This window comes from Acomys russatus, chromosome 13, assembly GCF_903995435.1.
Source record: "Acomys russatus chromosome 13, mAcoRus1.1, whole genome shotgun sequence".
Taxonomy (NCBI): domain Eukaryota; kingdom Metazoa; phylum Chordata; class Mammalia; order Rodentia; family Muridae; genus Acomys; species Acomys russatus.
In genome coordinates this window covers 2,105,513-2,127,934 of record NC_067149.1, presented here as the reverse complement: position 1 = coordinate 2,127,934, position 22,422 = coordinate 2,105,513, and the positions used below count along the sequence as shown (strand labels likewise).

Here is a 22,422-nt window from a genome sequence, read left to right as displayed (position 1 = left end):
GCCTGAGCCAGCTTAGAAGCTGGCAGTAAGTGGACCCTCCCGCCCCGTGTGCAGGGCACACCAAAAAGCACAGAGGAAACAAGGAGTTGTTGTTTTGTTTTGTTTGTTTGTTTGTTTGTTTGTTTAAGACAAAGTCTTTGTAGAACTGGCTGGTCTCAGATTCACAGATCCACCTACCTCTGCCGCTTGAGTGCTGGTGTTAAAGGTATACGCTCGCACACCCAGCTGGTTTTCTTTTTCTTTTCTTTTCTCTCTCTCTCTCTCTCTCTCTCTCTCTCTCTCTCTCTTTTTTTTTTTTTTTTTTTTTTAATTGGGTCTATAGAGGTGGCCCAGTGGTTAAGAGCTCAATTTCGCCCAGATTAAACTCCCAGCACCCACATAGGCACACACATCCATCTGTTACTCCAGTTCCAGGGGATCTGACAACTCTTCTGATATACATACGGTGTACAGAAATCCATGCAAGCAGACTACCCATACACATAAAATAAAAACTTCTTGAAGATGGAAAGAAGTAAACTGGGCTAAGAGTACTTAGGTCTTTGGGTTACTGTGCATTTCTTAGGGCAAGCTACACAATAACAGGAAGTAAATGATAAACCTGAATTTCTTTCTTTCTTTCTTTCTTCTTCTTTTTTTTTTTTTTCCTTCCTTTTTTTTGGTTTTGCAAGACTGTCCTGAACTCCCTTTGTAGACCAGGCTGGCCTCAAAATCACAGTGATCCTTTTGCTATGCCTCCCAAGTGCTGGATTAAAGGTATGTGCCACCACCGCCCCACTTACCTGGATTGTTTTTTCTTTTAACAAATTCTGGGGCTTCTGATGATACATTGTGCATTCAATAAAGATTGTCCCGTATCATCTGAACCCGTTTTGTAAGCCTTCCGTGAATACCTTTGGTTACTGAGGAAAGGTTAAAATTTTGAAAAGTACAGGAAAATGGTTGGAGAGGTGGCTCAGAGGTCAAGAGCAGTAGCTGTTCTTCCAAGGGTCCTGAGTTCAATTCCCAGCAACTACATAGTGGGTCAGAATCATCTATAATGAGATCTGTCACCCTCTTCTGGCATGTAGGTGTACATGCAGGCAGAATACTGTATAAATAATAAATCTTAAAAAAAAAAAAAAAATACAGGAAAACAAAAGGTGCTTTACATACCAAATTTTAAAAGAGAAGGTGCTGCAGTGACATGCCTGGAAGCATGTGGAGTTTTCAGATACCTCCAGTATCATGATGTACTTATTTTTGGATATCTTCCTAAAAGTGCCATTCTCACCCAGCTACTTCTTAAGGACAACCTGCCAGTGCTGAAGAGAACGCTCAGAGATTAAGAGCACTGGCTGCTTTTCCAAAGGTCCTGAGTTCAGTTCCCAACAACCACATGGTAGCTCACAACTATCTATGAGGTGATCCAATGCCCTCTTCTGGCACACAACATACATACATGCAGGCAGAGCGCTTTATACATAATGATTTTTTTTTTTAATCTAAAAAAAACTGCACCAGTGACCTGTAGAGCCCAAACTGTCATCCTGAGCACCACTGTGAGACTGCACATTGAAGTGACTTATGCAGAGCTGCTTACCCTGACCTTCAGTGAGTCCAGAAGTACCAGCCAAAAACAAGCCAGCAAAGGAATTGCCGTCAAAAAGTGGCTGCTTACCTCTGGAAATACATGGCTTCTTCGTGTTTTCTTTCTTTCTCTCCCTTCCCCTGCTTTCTTTTCTTTCTTTTTTCTTTCTTGTTTTTTCCTTTTCTTTCTCTTTTTGTCTTCATGATTCTTTACTGCTTGGCAATTTGCTGCACGCGACCTTGTTCACTTTGACTCACGTCTTTGACTTATATTCAATAGAAGAGTATGGCTCCAAAAATTTGCTATTAATCTATGTCTAGCGATAGAGCAATTCAAGTATTTTCTATTTAGCAACGGAACTGGAAATGAAACTTGAAAACAGAATTTAAAGCTAACGTAGATGAGCCAAATCTACAAAATTTAGAATTGTTGAGCCTGCTCCTTTTCAAAAACTGTTTCTTATAAAACTCCGCATTAAGATGATCGTAGATAAGTGACCAGGCAGCTCTTTTGACCTCTGTGGAGCAGTGGTCCAGGTCTAGAACCTGTAAGAACACTCTGGACCATCAGCACATACAGTCTATACATGGCTTTTCTCCGTTTGATTGTATTTGTTTGGTTTTTTGAGTCTGTCCTAACTGTGGCCCAGCCTGGCCTCCTTTGTCTTCTTGCCTTAGCCTCCTAAACGTTAGGGTTACAGGCATGCACTGTCTTGCTTATCTTAGCCTGTTGCTTAATATTGAGTATCTTTTTTAGGGCTAATGGGCTTCATACACAGTGTGGGAACCTATGTATTCTAAGCTAACGGTGCTATTTTAATCTGCTTACAATTTAGGAATTCCCACAGCAAGAGCTCAGTGTTGTAGTTTTTGTTTTGTTTTTTGTAAAGTACTCCTCTTTTCCTTAACTTTGGAGTTATGATGAATCGAGTGGTGTTCGACATGTACGTAGAATGTTTCACCCTGGCCGGGGGTTAGGAGGCCCTCGCGCTCGTAGATCAAACATGCACTTTACTAGCAGTTCTACTGGTGGACTCTCTTCTTCTCAGAGTTCATACTCTCCAAGCAGTAGGGAAGCCATGGATCCTATAGCTGGTAAGTGTGTTTGCTCTTCTTCGTGGCAAGGGCAGGCATGGGCGCTCCTTTAAAGATGGCTGTGTGTGGTTTATGTTTTACTTGTGCATCAAGTTCTCTGCTTGCATTCCCCCAAATATTTAGAATTCTGACATTTGTAAGTGGACAGCGTGAAGGAGTCCATGTGCTGTTGCATTTCTCAAGGGCATTAGTGGGTAAGGTAGCACAGAGGGAGGGTTGTAGGAGACTTCAGAGTAGAGGGAGGCCTTCACAGTGCCATGATTCCTTCTCAGTAAGTTCTTCTGGGAACAGGGTAGGAATGTGTCTTCCCTTGCCCTGATTTGAGAACTATATTATAGAACATACTGAAGGATGAACAGCTCCACTAAAAAGGAGTATGGGTTTTACTAGGCCAGAGCCAGGCACTACAGGTGGCGAGGACCAGTCTTATAGAGCACTGCCAAGTACTCTGAAATGGCAGTGTCCAAAAGTACTAGAGAAAAGGCAGATGCAAGGCCACATTTAGGGAGGCTCCAGACTCTGGGTCTCATCCTGGTAATTGCTCTGATTAAAAGATCAAAGATTAATGCCCTGTCTGAGAGCTGGAAGTAAAGAGTGGACTTGACCCTGCTGTTGTGGTACTTGATTATGATTGGGCGGTGGGTCCCTTCCGTCTAAATAATTTTAATACCATCTCTTAAGTTCTGCCTGAAGTGGGTGTAGTTGTATATAGGGTTACGTAGGTTTTGGGTCCTTAGCTGAACTTGGAGTATGTCGCCTGAGCTTGCACTGTTTCACGGCACTCTTATTTTTCCCCACTGAGAAGGTGGTATGTAGCACTCTGTTTTCCTGGTTGGTTGATGATGTGCGTTTCCATTGGCAGAGCTGTTATCTCAGTTATCAGGAGTGAGGCGCTCCGCAGGAGGACAGCTTAACTCTTCAGGCCCTTCCGCTTCTCAGTTGCAACAATTGCAGATGCAGCTGCAGCTCGAGCGGCAGCACGCACAGGCAGCACGGCAACAGCTGGAGACGGCTCGCAACGCAAGTCGGCGCACCAACACAAGCAGTGTCACCACCACAATCACACAGTCCACAGCCACGGCCAACACAGCCAACACAGAAAACAGCCAGCAGGCTCTCCAGAACTCCCAGTTCCTTTTAACAAGGTATTTCATTTGCTATTATAGCCAGATTAGGGAAAAATTTGCGGCTAGAGAGACGGCTCAGTGGTTAAGAGCACTGACTACTCTTTCAGAGGACCCAGGTTCAACTCCAGCACCCACATGGCAGCTCACAACTGTCTAACTCCAAGTTGCCTTTGATCAACCATTACAACTCATAGTCCTTCGATTAAAATCACATACACAATATTTCCCCAGGAACATGAAAAATTACTGTTTCAGATAAAGTAAATATGTTGGCCTTTGTGTTTGCAAGGTATAGATCATCACTGAAAATGTTTTCCTTTCCCATACTATACATAACATTTAAAACATTATCATTTCATTTATATTTGTATACTCTATTATATTTCATAATTAATATTGCTTCAAGTCTTCTGAGACATATTAGAACAAAGAGGGATTAATGGACATGGCTCAGTGGGGAAAGTGCGCACTGCACACCCATGTCATCCCAGCCCTAAAAGGTGTAAGCAGGAAGACTCTGGACGCCCACCGACCACCTAACATCCACAGTGGCGCACTAGTCTGTGAGCCTAGATCCTGGCCTATAGAGCAGCACCGAGAGGTCAAGGATATCCTCCCACAGTGTGAGTTCATGGCCAGCCTGGGACGCATGAGACCCTGTCAAAGGGGCTAAAGAGGTAAACGCCTTGCTGCTCCTGAAGAGACCTGAGTTCAGTTCCCAGCACCCACATGACGGCTCACAAACTGTCCAGTAACTTTAGTTCAGAGGTTCTGATGCTCTCTTCTCCAGGTACCACATGATGCAATACATACATGCAGGCAAAACACTCAATCAGTTTTTTTAATGGTAACATGAAAATTAATAGACGAAATAGTGAACTTGGGCTTGGGAATATAGCTCAGTTGGACTAGTGCTGGCCTATTTCATGGTGGTTTATGAAATCCCAGCACTGAGGAGGTAGAGGCAGAGGGAGCAGGAATTCAAGGTCATCCTCACCTACCTAATGATTTCAGGGGCCAACCTCTGCGACATGAAAACCAAGTCTCTATACAAACTGTAACATGAGTGATGAATCTCTGGGCCCTTACAAGAAACTATACTTCTTCTTCACTGACACGCCTCAGGCAGTAGTAATGCAAAAAGTCCTCAGGCAAAGAGCCTGCGCTCCGAGCCCACCTTTCCGTTTTATCCGTTTAGCCTTGAACACGGCTCACTGCCTGTGTTCTAGCTTCAGCTCCACCCTCAGTAGCCCACCAGGCAGCCCGCGGGTTGCCAGAGAGGATTGTTTAACTGCTGTCCACTGTCATTGATTATGGGTCTAAGGAGGCGTTTTGTACAGAGGGATTTATCTTTGCAGTGGTTTTCATAAGGCCAGTGAGTACCTCTAACCACCAGGCAGAGCGTTCTGTCTGCTGCCACTGTTACCTTCCTACAGAGACTGAGTAGCAGCAGTGCCTTTTGCAGTCTGGGCACCTGCCTGAAACACTCCTGCCCGTGTGTGTCTTTTCCGAGGGCTGACTGCTTTGTGGGTGGAATATCTTGCCAGGAAAAGGACATCTTCAGCTAGGCATGGAGGTACATGCCTATAATCCCAGCACTCAGGAGGCCTACGTTAGAGGACAAGGAGCTTGTGGCCAGCCAGTGCCAAGATCCTGCGTCCAAAAAAAAAAGGCCAAAAAAGACAAAAACCTTTAATCCCAGCATTCAGGCAGAGGTAGATGTTATAAAGATTTATCTATTTGTCATATATACACAGTGTTTTGCCTGCATGTACACCAGAAGAGGGCACCAGACTTCATTATAGATGGTTGTGAGCCACCATGTGGTTGCTGGGGGTTGAACTTAGGACCTTTGGGAGAGCAGCCAGTGCTCTTAACCTCTGAGCCATCTCTCCAGCCCCACATGTGATTTTTTTTTAAATCAAAAAACGATCAGAGCTAACATGACAGTCTCTTGGTGCTGTCGTTAGACACAAGCGGTAGCTACTGGAAGGACAGTGCCTCCTGAAGGTCTGTGGCCTACAGTCCTGCCGCTTGCAGACCCTCCTGAAGGTCTGTGGCCTACAGTCCTGTGTTTGCAGACCCTCCTCTTCTCCGTTTCCCTTCTGAAGCAACGGCTCATCTTACAGTCTAGGCTGGCCTTGAACTCACACCCTCCTGCTTCAGCGCTCAGCAACTGGCCGTGGTAAAATATGGTTCTGATCCCATATGGATCAGAAGGGGGAGGTGGGAAGATCAAACACTGAAAGGCGTCCTTGGCTGCATAGTAGTTAGAGGCCAGAGTTGAGCTCCCTGGAATTTCAAATATATTAGCATACATTATAAAAAGCAGGTCCTCAAACAAACCTGGCCCATTACAACATTGAGCCCTAGTGCCAGATTTTAAATGCTCCTCAAGAATTAAGGCATTTTCTTAGCTACTTCCCTTAAAGTTAGAATAGTACTGAGTTCTAGTGCTTTCCAGCTGGCAAGGCCGCATCTTGTATGTCTCTAGTCCATCTGACACTATGTGATTAGTATTCTATCCACCCTGTATCTCTGTTACAGATTTGACTTCCATGTCCCTCCTTCCACATTGGCCAAAGGCCTTTTCCAAAGCTGAGAACGTCAATACTCATGTTAAGAATGTGAGCTCTAAACTCAGGCTCTAAACATTTAGTATTCTCCTGTGACATGCCTGAAGTGCTTTTAACCATGAGTGGTATGGGCTATTTCAGTGTGGCTTTAGTGGCTAAAATTAACTAACTGCTCCCACATACTTTGGCCCCCTTTAAGTTCTGTAGTTTAGCTCTTCCTTTATCTGAGCCACAAATCTCATCACCCCTTGATGAGATTTAACTGAGACTGTGAGCAAGTTAGCTATAATCTCTGCTTGAGTGTCCTCTTTCTGTAAAATGGTAAAGTCCCAACCCCTGGGGCCAGAGTGATGCACACAGGCCTGGTATCAGTTGCAACATGTGCTTCTCCTCTGATTTGGCCAGTTGGTGGGCTGGCTACCCAGAGGTCTGTGTAAGCTTGCCTCTGTTCTTGGAAGTACTGCCTGTCACATGTGCCTCCGCAGCCCTCGCTACTCATCCCCTCTGACCCAGTACTGGAGCTGCTTGCTTTCCTTGTCACTAAAAGATGAGGGCTGACACTAAGCAGAATTTTTCATAGTTTTTGTTTTTTTTGGGGGGGGGGGTTGGTTTTTAGAGACAGGGTTTCTCTGTGTAGCCTTTTGTAGACCAGGCTGGCCTTGAACTCACAGAGATCCACCTGCCTCTGCCTCCCGAGTGCTGGGATTAAAGGTGTGCACCACCACACCGGCTCTTAGGTTTCGGGGTTTTTTGAGAGATATTTCCACCAGGGTTTTCTTCAGAGCTAGTCTGGGCTGTCTACATGGCAGTTGTTTCTGTGTTTGCTTGTTTTTTCATCTCATTGAATCTACTAAACACAGGTTTGCACCACAGTGTGGGGATTTATCTGTACATCATATAGGTGATTTAGCTGCCAGCCAAAACATTCACTCACCCTATGCAGACTGTACTTGACCTGAACGTTTGTTAGTCATTGACCTTTACTAATAATAATGTCTTTCCTTTTATACCTGTACAGGTTGAATGATCCCAAAATGTCTGAAGCAGAGCGCCAGTCCATGGAAAGCGAGCGTGCAGACCGCAGCCTGTTTGTCCAGGAGCTCCTTCTGTCCACATTAGTGCGTGAAGAGAGCTCGTCCTCAGATGAGGATGAACGGGGGGAGATGGCAGATTTTGGTGCTATGGGCTGTGTAGATATTATGCCTTTAGATGTTGCTTTAGAAAACCTAAACTTAAAAGAGAGTAATAAAGGAAATGAGCCTCCACCACCTCCTCTTTGATGACCTCCCCACTCGCAGACAATGTCCTCTGTGCTGTATTTGCCAATGAAAGTGGACAACAGCTATCCTGGGTTTGTGTGGTGATTGTAATTTCAGGTCTGTCACTCTTGTTACATTGTGTACATTCAAAAGGAAGAGAGAAATATATATGATAATCATTTCCACGTAACTAATTTTTACTTCTAGCAGGTAAATGTAGGTAGCAGTGCAGGGCAACCTCTGCCTCCTGTACCTTGACATGCAAAAGGCTCTCCTAATACTCCACATTCAAACTGAAGAGGAAAATTGAAATCTCTAATGAAGCTGCTGTGTGTATTTATGAATATTAATGAATAAAAACTGCTTGGATGGTTTACCTAACTACTGCATGAGGTTTTTTGCAGCGTGCATGAGTTTCAGTGGCCTTGTTATTTAAAAAAAAATTAAATACAAGGAGTAAAACTTTAAAAAAATAATAAAATTTTAAAAATAAAAATACAAAGCCCAAAGCTTTCCCAACATTATTCAGTGGTTACTGGGCAGAGTAGCTTTTGAATAATGTCTGCCTGACTCACCTTTCTACGTGTGCCTCCTGTGCACACAGCTCTGCAGTGGAACCTGGGTGTCCTGGCCAGGTATGGCACTCCACTGTGTGACTGTCCTGTCACCCTGCTAACTGGAGTCCAGCCTGTCTGATCCATCAGCAGAGGACACACCAGTAAAGGCAGATCTGCTGCAGGGCGTCTGTGTGCCCTTTAAACAAATCCTGTTTGTGTTTGTGTTGGAAGTTTTTACATTTTGTGGTTGTTTGTTTTTTTTTTTTTTGTTTTGTTTTTTTTTTTTTGATTGTTAAACATGTTCATTCAGGTGTAGATGAATTTCATTTACTCACTGTTCAGCAGAGTTAATCTGAATTATGTTGTCTTGTTTTTTAAAATCTCACATCCTCAGTCATACTTTGCGTTATTTATGTATTTGTGGTTTGCTGAGACAGATCAGTATCAGGGGAGCCTTGAGGGTTTGCATTTGCCTTCCCAGATTTTGTCAACCAAATTCTTAATGCTAATTTTAGCACCTTTTATTTATTGGGTTTTTTTCCCTGGCATAAAAAGTAAAGTCTTTTTAACTGAATCATGCCACCTATATGCCTATATTATTAATCCTGTGTGTTATTAAAAAAAGAAAAGAAAAAAAGTAGAGGCGCCTTGGGTTGTTAGGGGTTGTGGAGGATGGGCGCTTTTTGTTTGAGGTTTTTCACACTAGCTCCAGGAAGGGCAGTGGGCCTGGGGGATGGGGGCAGTTTTGGAATGTAAATTTAGTACTTTAAAAAGAGATGCGCAGCTTCTGATAAGTTTCTATGAGACTTAGCCCAATCATGTCGAGCTCCAGTCCTCTTCCCCGTGGGCTCTTCTCTCTGTTGCCTCCTCTCTCCTGCCATCTCGTCCTTTCCTGTTCATCACAAGCATACAGACTTGAACACCCCCTGGTGTTCTCAGGAACTGTGAAGTCCGTGTTCATCCAAGTGTACCAAAAAAGAAGTCACCTACATGTTTAAAAAACTGTCGCTTCTCCTCGGAAACTTGAGACTCCACCAGCTTCCAGATGCAGTAGCTGTTTCCTTTAGTCTCTGCAAATGTTCTGAAGGAAGGAATGCCTTTCCTGGGCTTCTGCTCGCACTAGAGGTCAAGTCCGGTGGGGTTTTCTTTTTCTCATTGGTTGTTGAGAAGTTTCAGAAGTCCATTCTTCAGCTGTGGTCGTTTCAGACACATCTGCACATAAGTCACATTTCAATAAAGCGTTTTCAAGACTGTTGGCCACTTGAATTTCTTTGGCGTTGAATTAACCTCACCATTATTCAGAAAAATTCTTCTATCTCTAATGAAGTATTTTTTGCTTTTTGTGCTAAACATGGAGATACTGGTTTTGTGTGAATGTATAACTTTGGATGTGAGAAAGTAACTGCCAATTATGTCCTTTCCCTTTCCTGCACAAATCTGGGAAGACATGAGCTCCTCCGTTTTCAGCGTGGTTTTAGGGAACAGCTTTAAGTCTTTTCAGGGCAGTTAAATTTAGAAGATGGAGTTAACATTTCAGAAGGCCTAGTGGTTCGTAAGATTCCATCTCATGTAGAATATTGTATATTAATTATTTTTATCAGCTATTTTACAAATACCTCACCTCATCTTGTATGTAACCAATAATAATGTATTATTTTAGGGTAGAAAGACACAGATTATCAATATAAAATATATTTAAGCCCTTCGAATTCTTGTGTCCTTTTTCTTTAGTTTCTGAATCAGCATCATATTACTGGCTGTACTTCACTGGATGAGTTACATTGACTCTGGAGGAAGGGACCCGATCCTGAGTTTGTAGTGTTCATGAGGTAGTGTGATCCTTGTACAACTCTTGCCTTTACTTTCTGTTTGGGAATAATTCTGCTCCAAGATATTCTAGAAGGAGCTTGAGAGTCTGTGGTGTCCTTATGCCTTTCTATGGTTTGCAGGATCCAGTTTAAGACTCCCACTTCACCCAGAGACTCCATGACCTTGTGACCTCGTGAAGGACCTATGGCCAACCACGGGAATGACACCACGAGGGCAGCAAAGGAAATAGTTGATGCTTCTCGTAGTTTTAATTTTTTTCATTGACTTTGCTAAAGCTATTCAACTCTAAGGAACAATGGACAAGTAGAAATAGCTATACTCTTATTTCATGGCCACAGGCATAAGATAGAATTTTGTGTTTTTACTACAGTGGAATCTAGTGTATTTGGTGGCATTGCCGTTTTGTTTCACTGTAATTCACAGAATGAGAGCCCAGACTTCTAAATAAAATAGTCTGCTGCTGGTGGTGGTTTGTTTTGGATTAGTTGGATTGGGGTTTTTTTTGGGGGTGGGGTGGGAGTTCAATTTGTTTTGTTTGGAGATAAGGTTAAATGTCGCCCAGGCTAATCTTCCAACTCATTAAGTAGTAAGGACATTGAGCTTCTAACCCTGCTGCTCTCTTAGTGCTGGGGTTACAGTTATGCTCAGCCTCAGAGTAATGGGTTGTTGTGGGTTTTGTTGTTGATGTTTTGCTTTTTAAGAGATTTTCCTCTGTGTGGTGCTGGCTGGCCTAGAATTAGCTCTATAGACCAGGCTGGCTTTGAACTCCTCTGCTCCTGACTGCTGGGATTAAAGGCATGTGCCACCACACCTGGCTAAAGTAGTGGGTTCTTTGTAAGAAGAACTGTCTGTGTGGCCTCCAAATGCAGTTTGGGATAGCTTATGCCTTCTAAGCCCTTCACCCCCAGACCCGTCCCCCTTTTAAAGATTATTATGTGTGCAGTGCTGTGCCTGCATGTACACCTTCAGGCCAGAAAAGAGCATCCTAGATGGTTGTGAGCCACCGTGTAGTTGCTGCAAATGGGACCTCTGGGGGAGCAGACTGCTCTTAACCAGCCCTGTCTTGCTATTTCTTAATACTATGGTATTTCCAGCAGTAGCCAGTAGGCTTGTAAATGTCACCAAGCCTGTTGTGTCTTCTCATCCATGGCCACATCTTCAAACCTTTTATTTCCTGGAAAAGGCTGGGCCTCTGACAGTAGAGTCCACGTCCTGTGCTTTATTGCTGCTGAGAAAGATGAAGGCATCCAGCCTTTACAACCCTGCTTAAGGAGATAAGGAAGTAGGCGATACATAGGGACTAGGGTGGTAGTATTAGGGAGTGGGATCCCTGCAACTGAAGGGGCTCACTGTAAAGATGTCACCTGTGGATGGAGCCCAGTCCAGGTGTCGCAGCTCATTAGGGTCCTTCCCAGGGGCTACGGCTGGAGAGAGAGTTCTATGTGCTGCCTACAGCAGCCTAGATGACAGGTTCACAGCTGGGACAGGAAAGGGACATACTTTATTCACATATGCTTAGGCTCTCCATTGCTGTTGTAATATCTTTGTATGTAGCATACATAAAAGTATTGTCACTGTGCTGACCTTGTTGAGAAATTCTTTACCCAGGTCGTAGGAGACTCCAGGATGAAGGACCTCTTTTCCTTCCCATTTCTCCTTCCTTTCATGTTTTCCAAGAACCCTTGGAGGCCAGAAGAGGGAGTGAAGGATGCCACTACCTGGGTGCTGAAAGTGGAACCCAAGTCTTCTGCTATAACAAGTGTTCTTAATTACTGAGTCATCTCTCTGGCCCCCATATATAATTTTGAGTTCCCTGTATATACAGGGCTTTAATTTACAACCTCTAAAGGAGTCCCGGTCCTTGCTTTTTTTTTTTTTTTTTTTTTTTTTTTTTTTTAATCAGCCTGACTATGTAGCCCAGGCAAACTTTGAACTCTTGCCTCAACCTTCCAAAGTGCTGGGATTACACCTGTACACCACCGCATAGCTTGGTTTTACTTGTTTGTTTTATGTATATTGGTGGGTTTTTATGCATATGTGGCTGATCCATGTGTATCCCTCATGCCCAGAACTGGAATTACAGATGCTATTAAGTTACATGTGGATGCAAGAATCCAAACCCATGTCTACTGGAAGAGCAGCTAGAGCTCTTCACCGCTAAGTCTACACCTAGCTTCTAATGATGCTTCTCACACAACTGGAGATTTTTCAGCAGTCCCCATGCCGGTTGCCTCTAGCAGGTCAATCAAATCGCTGATGTGACCTACTGAGAACCATTACTTAAATTTGCCACATTCAAATGGGATTGGAACCTGGCCTCATGTGTGAGAAACTGGAACTATGTGATAATGGAACAAAGCTTCCTCAAGCAGTGTGCCAGTCCATGCACGTGGGGCTTTCATTTTGAGACAGTCTCGTGTGTCTAGGCTGGCCTTGAGCGTGCCATGTGGCCCAAGGATGACCTGGAATTCCCGATCCTCCCTCCACCTCCTATATGGTTGGGTAACAGGAGTGCACCAGTGTCAGCTTTATGTGGTGCTAGGGATAGAACCCAGGGCTCCATGCATGCTAGTCAAGCACCCTACCTGTTGCATGTTCCAACACGCCTGGTGGTTATGGGGTAGGTTTTCTTGAAGCAGGCTCAGAATGTCCAGAGGTAAGTTTCTGTGGTCTTCCTAAAGTGGGAATGTACTGGACTGGGGAAGAAGCCGCGCGCCTGTCCCCAGGAGTGAGAGCATGTAATGCAAGCATTGAGCCAGGGCTGGAAGCACTTGACTTTGCCTGTGAGAGCAATATACCTTCATCAACAAAAGCCTCCGAATATACCTTCATCAACAAAAGCCTCCGTTTCCATTGTTTTGGTGGTTTGTTAAATTAGTTATGTATACAGTGTTCTACCTGCAGGCAAGAAGAGGGCACCAGCATATTTGGCGCCATGTCCCCTTGATGGGGTGGCCTGATGGCACTCGGAGGAAGGATAGCAGGTTACCAAGAAGAAACTCGATGCCCTATGAGCATATACAGGGGGAGGAGGTCCCCCTCCGTCACAGTCATAGGGGAGGGGAGTAGGGGGGAAGTGGGAGGGAGGGAGGGATGAATAAGAGGATACAAGGGATGGGCTAACAATTTATATGTAATATGAATAAATTAATAAAATAAAATTTTTTTAAAGTACTGCAAAAAAAAAAAGAGGGCACCAGATGTCATTATAGATGGTTGTGAGTTACCTTGTGGTTGTTGGGAATTGAACTCAGGACCTTTGGAAGAGCAGCCAGTGCTCTTAACCTCTGAGACATCTTTCCAGCCTTTCATTTCAGATCTTAGAGTGTAGCGTAGGCTGGCCTCGAACAATCCTGCTGCCTCGATGTCCTTGGCTGTATTACCACACCCATCTTTATCTTTAAAGCATATATGTGTGTGTGTGTGTGTGTGTGTGTGTGTGTGTGTGTGTGTGTGTGTGTGTGTGATATAATATATACTTTATGTATATAAAGCACTCATGTTTAAAGCATATATGCATGTATACATATATTAGCATTATGAATTCACTAATAAGAATAGTAATATATGTGTGTATGCATATATTTCTATAATTGAATAATGAATTGTTGCTGGGTTATGGCCCAGGCACCTAGGACACCACTCATTTCTGTTACAATAGAAATCCTGCAGAAGACAGACATGGTGGAAGGCTACTCAGGAAGCTGAGGCAGGAGGATCTCTCAAACCCATACACATTATAACAGGGTCATCATCCTGGATTCCTTCAGTACTTTGTCATCACCCATCTCATGTAGCCCACTAAGCCTGCCAAAGATTCTCTCACTGAAGCTGACCTTGGCTTCCTCCCAGATGCCCCTCCCACCTTGCCCAACTTCTATGTAGTCTATTTGTATTTAGTTATTATAGCTATTTTGTGTGCGTGTGTATATGCATGCAAACAGATGCCACAGCATGTGTGGGGGTCAGAGAACAACTCATGGGAGTCAGTCTTTTCCTTCCACCGTGTGGCTCCCAGGTGTAAACTCAGGTCATTAGATTTGGTGGCAAGCAACTTTGCCTACTCTGCCATCTCACCAGCTCTGGTTTGTAACTTTTTAAGAACAACGTATATATACTTCCATAATATTTGAAAAGTCTCAGATTTGGCATGCATGAAGAGTGTCCTTTTGGTTAAAAGATTTACTAGGCAAATTGTTGATGCCATAGCAGACAGCAGCATTGTGGGGTTTCACCTGGCAGTGTGGGGTTCCCATGTGTTTCAGAAGAGGGCTTAGTTTCCACGCCCCATGGTTGAGTAGCCTAGACCAAGGGGTCAGGGGAAGGGGAGGCTCTTGCGTTTTGAGGAAGGAATGTGTGACCTTGAATATGTGGGAAATGGAAAAGGAAGGCCCATATAATTCATGTGTGTCCATCACATAAGGTGTGTCACCAGTAGCCCCTGATAACTTAATTGTCTGTGTGTCTGGGGCCTGGACACAACCAGCTATGAAGGAGGAAGGACACAGTGGCAGGCGGCAGGGCTTACGCAGTATCTGCTCGGGGTTCCAGCGGGATTCACTTCCACATGGTCGCTGTTCTGTACATCTCAACGCAGTCTGTTTGATTTGCTCGCATCCCACCTCAGACTCCCTAGGGCACTTGTGCCCCAGCAACCTTGGGGCCAGACTTCGTTTCCACACAGCTGGGTTGCCCTCAGCATGTGGAACTTCAGATGAGTGGGCTGGGATGACTCCAGTAATCCAAACATTTCTAGAACAATGTAGCAAATAATTGCTTTCCATAGCATGGCACACTGGTGTGTGTGGCCGGGGAGATGCTGTCAGCATTATTACAGCTATTTCTGGGAAGATTCAAGGCACCATTTGAAGTAATTGTAAAGTATTCAGCATTTAGCTGCATGTAAACCCTGTGACCAGACACAACAGGTGGTGCTCAGGATGGAATTCTGGAGAGTTTACAATGAATAGTGTTAACCAAACCGGGGGGGGGGGGGGGGGGTAGGGGGGGAGGGATCCTCACCTCAAAAGGGATTAAAAAAAAGAAAGCAGTTTATTCTGGAGCCAAATATGAGTGGCTACAGGCCAAGAATGCAGAGTTCCTCATTTTCCTCCATCTACCTCCCAAGGGCTGGGATCCAAGCACGCACCCTGTCTGGTGTGTGCAGTGCTGAGGTGGAGCCCTGAGCTTTGTGTACCTTAGGCAAGCACTCCACCAACTCAGCCCCAGCTCCCTGTATGTGTCCTGAAAAGTCACATTTTACAGATGATACCCTAAGTGTGGGGCAAGTCCAGAAATCTCGTGATCAGAATCTGACTATGGTTGGGTCTGGTGAGTCTTGGTGGAGTGGCTGAATTCGCTGTGGAAAGGCAAGCTTAGCAGCCTTGTGCCCTGAGGTGCTTCTCAGTTGCCTTTACCTTCCTGGCCTTTCCCCTTCCAACCTCCGCATGACACATCTGCAGCACCCCAGGGTCTGTGACACCACTTGTCAGCAGTTGGGAGCTGGCACAGCATACCATTTGGTGTCTGGAACCACCACCCCCCCCAAGCCCTCCCTCCCTCAAAAGTTTGATGTCACTTTGCAGGCCTGGGGACACCAAGAGCTGGCACCATGCTTGTGTTGCTTTTGTTATCTGCAGACTAGCCCGACACAGGGTGTTGTGTGTCTTCTTACAGTCCCCTCTGGGAAACTGTGACCAGCCATCTCACATGGCACTGGTGTCCCTCTGCCTCCGAAAGCTACCACACTGTTGACTTGGGAAGGCTTGATACTGAGATAAAAACAAGAAACAAACACCCCCATATCACAGCTCCCCAGGAAGTGTGACCCAAGTCAAAAGTAAGTCTTTCTGGCATGGAGTCTGGGATAACAGAGGCAGTTGGAGAAAACAAGATTTACTCTGGTGTTCTCTCTGACCTCCTCAAAATGTCTGCCTTATCTTTTCTACGACAGATTTGGGCTCAAAAGTTTCAGAAGTCTTCCTTGGGACAGATGGACAGCATCCTTGCATAAACTTCTAGAAGGAAAGGTAAAGCAGCCACTGGAAACTAGAAACATTGGTCCAGGCCAGCACTAGCTGTCTTCACAGGGCTCGCGATTTTTCTATTATTAGAGAAACGTCCTCAAAATTGCCAGTGCAGGGCTACAGATTAGCTCTCAGTAGGGTGCATGACTGCCTGGCATGCCCGAAGCCACAAACTCTGTTCCCAGCAACACATAAAATAAGAGAGGTGGAACAAAAACAAAAACAAAAACAAAAAACCAAACACTTGTTGGGCACTTTAATCCTAGCACTCTTGAGGCAGAGGCGGGCGGATCTCTGAGGCCAGCCTGGTCTACAAAGGGAGTCCAGGACAACCAAGGCTACATAGAGAAACCCTATTTTGAAAAACAGAGAGAGAGAGAGAGAGAGAGAGAGAGAGAGAGAGAGAACAGAGAGAGAGAGAACAGAGAGAAGAGAGGTGGTCTGTGGTTGTAATCCCAGCACAGAGGCAGGAGAATAAGACATTCAAGGTAAGCCTCAGCTACGTAGTTTGGAGCTAGCCTGGGGTATTCTCCTGTTGTAAGTTTGAGTTGTGGCATCTCACCTCATCCTCCTACCACTGTGCCCTTCTAACTGTATCTTTTCCCATCATGATGGACAAGAAGGAGCAATTCCAGAGAAGTTTCTGGATGTGCTTTGGGCCAGTTTTGACTGACTGTACAGTCACGGCCAGGCTTCCATCCTTGTTCTGTGGGGCTGAGATCAACCGTAAGGAAGCCACTTCATGTCAATGAGCATGCTATTCTAAGTCTGCTGGGCCACACCCAAGAAGTAATGGACCCCAAGAACAAGGCCCCGTCCCACCCAGGCTGCCTTCTGGGGTTGGAGAGGCACCTGAGATCAGTCCTGCAAATCCCTGTGAAGTCACCTGGCAGCCTCACATCTGGATGGCAGAGGGGTAACATCTGTGAAGGCACCTGCCAGCCTCACATCTGGACGGCTCCCACCATCGTTCAAGGAGGAAAGCTTTAGAGAAACATTCCATTCTATGACCTGAGCTATGATGTACTTACAGCTTTAAGAGGACAGCATCCTGCTCAGCGGACACCTCTCCTCCTGAGGAATCTCAAAATCTGAGGGCAGGGGGAAAAAAAAAAAGGCCAGGCATTCCATCCTCTCAGCAACCTTGTGTATTTGTATATTCATGTTCATGAGCATGCGTGTGCACCTGTGTGTATGCATGTGTGCATGTATGTATGCATGTGTTTGTGCCTCTGTGTCTTGTGTGTGCCTGTATGTGCATATGTTCACACATGTGCATGCATGTGGGGCCAGAGGTCCACGTAGTTTATCTTGCTCTATCACCCTTGTTTGTATTTGTTTAGCGTCATCTCTCATTGAATATGGAACTCACTGATTTGTGTGCGTGGTTTTTTGGTTTTGGTTTTGGTTTTGGTTTTGGTTTTGGTTTTCTGAGACAGGGCCTCTCTATCTAGCCCTAATTTGCCTGAAATTTTTTGTGTAGTCCAGGCTGTACAGTAGAACTTTCTGAACCTGCCAGTGGATGAATAAAGACACAGAGACCTATTATTTCTAAAAGCGTAGGCACTATACATGGGCAGATGCTCTGCTCTTCCAGTGTGATGAGCCCCGGCCAACTTCCTGTCATGTGCCCGTTACCTCTCCCTCACTCAGTCCCAGCACCTGTTCCATCCCATATCACACGGTGAACCCCCCAAGCCTGATTCTTCTCCCAGAAGTCCTGCCTAGCTTCAGCTCATTTGTTTGTTTGTTTGTTTTTCAAGACAGGGTCTCTCTGTGTAGCCTTGACTGTCCTGGACTTGCTTTGTAGACCAGGCTGGCCTCGAACTCACAGAGATTCTCCTGCCTCTGCCTCCGTAGTGCTGGGATTACAGGCGTGCACCACCGTGCCAGGCTTGATCATCAGCTCTTTATTAAACCAATCAAAGATGAGAGAGGAAGAGTGTTTACAAAATATGAAGCAGGTGATGATCCACAAGAATAACAATACCGGGGCTGGAGAGATGGCTCAGTGGTTAAGATCACTGTCCTGCTCTTCCAAAGGACCCGGGTTCAATTCCCAGCACTCACATGGCAGCTTACATAGGTCTATAACTCCAATTCCCAAGGGATCTGACACCCTTATACCAATGCATATTTAAAAATAATACTAGGGCTGGAGAGATGGCTCAGAGGTTAAGAGCACTGGCTGCTCTTCCAGAGGTCCTGAGTTCAATTCCCAGCAACCACATGGTGGCTCACAACCATCCATGATGTGATCTGATGCCCTCTTCTGATCTGCAGATGTACATGCAGGCAGAGCATTTATACATAATAATAAATAAATCTTATTCAGCTCTCTCCCTGTTCAGCGATCAACAAGTGAATATACACAGACACCCTTCACACACTGTGCAGAACATCACACAACAAGTTCACAGAGACCCAGCTGCTTTTTTGTTTGTTTGGTTGGTTGGTTGGTTTGGTTTGGTTTGGTTTGGTTTGGTTTTCGACACAAGGTTTCTCTGTATAGCCTTGGCTGTCCTGGACTTGATATGGTGTAGACCAGGCTGGCCTCGAACTCAAAAAGGTCCACCTGCCTCTGCCTCTGCCTCTGCCTCTGCCTCTGCCTCCGGAGTGCGAGGGTTAAAAGCATGCACCACTACACCTGGCCCAACGCCTAGCTTTTTTATGTGTGACTGGTGGGGATCGAACACAGGTCCTCAGGCTTGTATGGCAAACATTTTACCGAAGAAGACCCTCTTAGTAACCTGGGCCCTTCCTTTCAAAGCAGATCCAAGGGGCTGAAGAGATGGCTCAGTGGCTAAGAGAACTGGCAGATCTTGTAGAGGACCCAAGTTCAATTCCCACACCTACATGGTGGTTCATAACCGTCTGTAACTCCATTCCTGGAAATCTGATGCCCCTCTGGCCACATCACTAAGCACATACATAGTGACAGATGTCCATATCAGCAAAATGTGCAAACGCGTAAAATAACTTTTTTTTTTTTTTTTTTCGACAAGGTTTCTCTGTGTCACCCTTGGCTGCTCTGGACTCTCTTTGTAGATCAAGCTGGCCTCAAACTCAAAGAGATCCTCCTCCATGTGCCAGGATTAAAGGTGTGTGCCACTACTCCCAACTCACATAAAATAACTTTAATTAAAAAAAAAAAAAAAAAAAGAGTAAAGAGGATCCGAGCCCTAGCAAAGGGAACCACTCTCTATAAGAAAGTGGCCTGGTGTTGAACTCCAGTTGTTTGTGCAATTTGCTCACTGCTGAGGGAGGAGGACCACAGCCGCTACCTCATTTCAGACACGAAGGAATTAAGCACTGCAGCTCCGACCAGGAATTTGGTTGCAGTATTTTACTTCATACTTCCGATTAACCTGGTATCGCATTATTTTCAGAAGAATTCAGCTGAGGTTCAGGAAGATATAGAGTCTGTCCCAGGTCGCAGGTCGCTGTCTCAGGCAAGGCTGTTTCCCACCGGGATGACATAGTAGGTCTTCCTTGTTTGGGATCAAAGAGATGAAGTTCAAGATGTGGCCACGTGGGGGCAGTGGATCAACGTGAGATAGAAAAGCAAGCCCTGCCCTACACTCAGTCAGGTAAGACACCTGACACTCAGTCAGGTAAGAGGGGTCCACAGAACAGTGTCCCTAGATATGGGGCAGCTGGGTTTCTGCAGCAGACTTCCTGGCTTCGAGGCCACCACTGTCTTTTACTGGCTTGGGGTCTGGAGAAAGCACCCTTCTGCTTTCAGTCTGATCTTGCTTTCTTGCCCTCCAGGGAACCGGTGCAGCGATGACGGTGAGCAACGAGTCACAGCTCACAGGGTCCATCAGAAGGGAGTTTGGATGAGAGTGGTTCATTGCCATCGATAAAAACAGTTAGCAAACAGTCGATCTACTCCAATGGAACTATCCAGAGAAGTCAAGCATGGATGATGATAAACTGAGGACAGTTGCCCATGTGAAGTTGCCCCAAGTTATAAAACGTAAAGCCTACAGAGGAAAGAAAGGAGAATGCTAGCAGAAAGGATGCTGCAGGCTTGAACTTGGCAATGATCCCTTCCAGCCTTTGCCTCAAATGGACCTATGACTATTTACAGGAATACTTACATTGGACACTAAGAAGATGAACATTACAAACGAAACTGCTAACTAAAGACAGGAAGTGGGGGGGCTGAGGGTGCAGCTGTTAAGAGGGTGGACTGCTACTCCAGGGGACACAGCACCCACATAGGGGGGTTCACAACCACCTGGAACTTGAGCTCAAGGGATCTGTTACTTTTTTCTGTTTGTTTGTTTTGTTTTAAAGATTTACTTATTTATTTATTTATTTGTTTATTATACAGTGCATGCCTGCAAGCCAGAAGAGGGTATCAAATCACATTATAGATGCCTGTGAGCCACCATGTGGTTGCTGGGATTTGAACTCAGGACCTCTGGAGGAGCAATCAGTGACCTTAACCTCTGAGCCATCTCTCCAGCCCGTTTCTTTGTTTGTTCGAGACAGGGTCTCTCTGTGTAACCTTGGCTGTCCTGGACTCCCTTTGTAGACCAGGCTGGCCTCGAACTCACAGTGATCTGCCTACCACTGCCTCCTGAGTGCTGGGATTAAAGGGGTGCACCACCATGCCTGGCAATAATAAAATTTTAATGCAAAGTTGGGGCAGTTCTGGGGGTGGAGCTTGCTTGGTAAAATGCTTCATCTAGCATGGAGAAAGCCCCGGGGGGGAAACTTCTGGAAGGACAGCTGGATCAGCCACTGGGGAAGTAAAAACACTGGTTCAGGACCATCGCAAACTGAGATGAGCCTGCTGTTCTGCCTACTGGAGAATCGCCCTCAAAATCGCCACGTATGGGCTCTTTGCCTAGTTACACAGCCATTCACACTGGACGCTGAATGAAGAAAAGAAATAAAAAGGGAAAGACATGCCTGCTCCTGGGTGTGGGGGAGGAGGCTTAGTGTGGACATGAGGGAGAGCATAGGAGGAGGCAGAGACATCTGGGAGATGCGGAGTGAACATGATGGGACCGAGCTAGGCCGTGTAAGGAGAGCGGGAAGGGAAGGGAGAAGGGAGGCCAGGAGCAGCGACCAGAAGGCACAAAAATGGTTGGACCATCCAGGGAAGGGCAGCACAGGCCCTGGCCTGGGGAGTCCAGGGTAGAGGGTGGGGTATATCAGCCGTATTCTGTAATTGGTAGACACTGAGGGATGCTGCGAGACCCTGGCAGCCAGGTCCAGTTTGATCTGCTATATAGACGCCACAGCCATTCGTCCTGGGTTTGAGACTTAGCAGAGAACGGGAAGAGAAAGATTTAATAAAAGACAGGAACTTAGCTCAATCGGAACGAGCCTGCCTAGTATGCGAGATGTCCCGATTCAAACTCCAGCACGGCAAGCAGCAAGCCAGCAAATGCTCCTTTTCCTCCCTTCCCCTCAGCCCCTGGAGCCTTTATTAGGATATATAGTTGTTTTATTTTAGTCTTTTAATGATGTGCAAACGTGGGTGCACATGAGTGCAGTGCCCGTGGGTGCCAGAAGAGGGCGTCAGTTACCTGGGACTGAAGTTTCAGGAGGCTATGAGCCACCCGACATGGGTGCTGGGCACCACTCTGGGGTCCCACGCAAGAGCAGTATTCAGTCTTAACCACTGAGCTGTCTGTTCGGTGCCTGACTTTGCTTTTTACTGGTAGCTTACACTGTGAGAGGCAAAGCGGGCTGACCCACAGAGGGAGGAGCCCAACAGAGCAGCGAATAGACATTGAGCAAGAATGAAACCCAAAATCCTAAGATTGGGATTTGGACGGCATGATGGTTCAGTGGTAAAAGCATTTGGTACACAAGTATGAGGAGCCGGGTTCAAATCCTTAGAACCCATGTAAAAAGCTACCCATAGCCGTGCGTGTGGTCCTAGTCCTGTGAGGGAGCGAGAGAGGGGATTGTTGGGGCTTGCTGGCAAGAAGCCTAGCTCCAGGTTCAGTGAGAGACCCTGTCTCAGGGAATAACTCAGAGAGTGATAGGGCAGACATCCACTCCCCTCTTCTGATCTCACACCTGTGCACACATAACCACACACATCACACACACAGGTCACAATGAAAAGGGAACAGGAAAGCTTGGGATCCGAATTAGGAAAAGACAGTCGCTGCCACGGCCAGACCCACCTCCTGACTCCTGTGAGTTTATAGTCTTTTTCTTTTTTTTTAAGATTTATTTATTTATTATATATACTGTGTTCTGTCTGCATGTGTGCCTGTCCACCAGAAGAGGGCATCAGATCTCACTATAGACGGTTGCGAGCCACCATGTGGTTGCTGGGAATTGAACTCAAGGACCTCTGGAAGAGCAGTCAGTGCTCTTAACCTCTGAGCCATCTCTCCAGCCCCAAGTTT

At 45.7% G+C, this 22,422-nt stretch overlaps 2 protein-coding genes across 3 annotated transcripts in view; both read left to right on the top strand.

Annotated features, from left to right (window-relative positions):
* The window catches only part of Kcmf1 (potassium channel modulatory factor 1), a 64,696-nt gene extending 56,260 nt beyond the window's left edge, over positions 1-8,436 (top strand). The window contains exons 5-7 of the mRNA XM_051154747.1: positions 2,486-2,664; positions 3,527-3,809; positions 7,386-8,436. Coding sequence (XP_051010704.1) covers positions 2,486-2,664; positions 3,527-3,809; positions 7,386-7,647 — 724 coding nt within the window. The 3' untranslated portion in view covers positions 7,648-8,436. The remainder of the gene's footprint in view (positions 1-2,485; positions 2,665-3,526; positions 3,810-7,385) is intronic.
* Positions 1-22,422, top strand: part of Tmsb10 (thymosin beta 10) — a 453,760-nt gene that overhangs the window by 111,404 nt on the left and 319,934 nt on the right. The window lies entirely within an intron of this gene.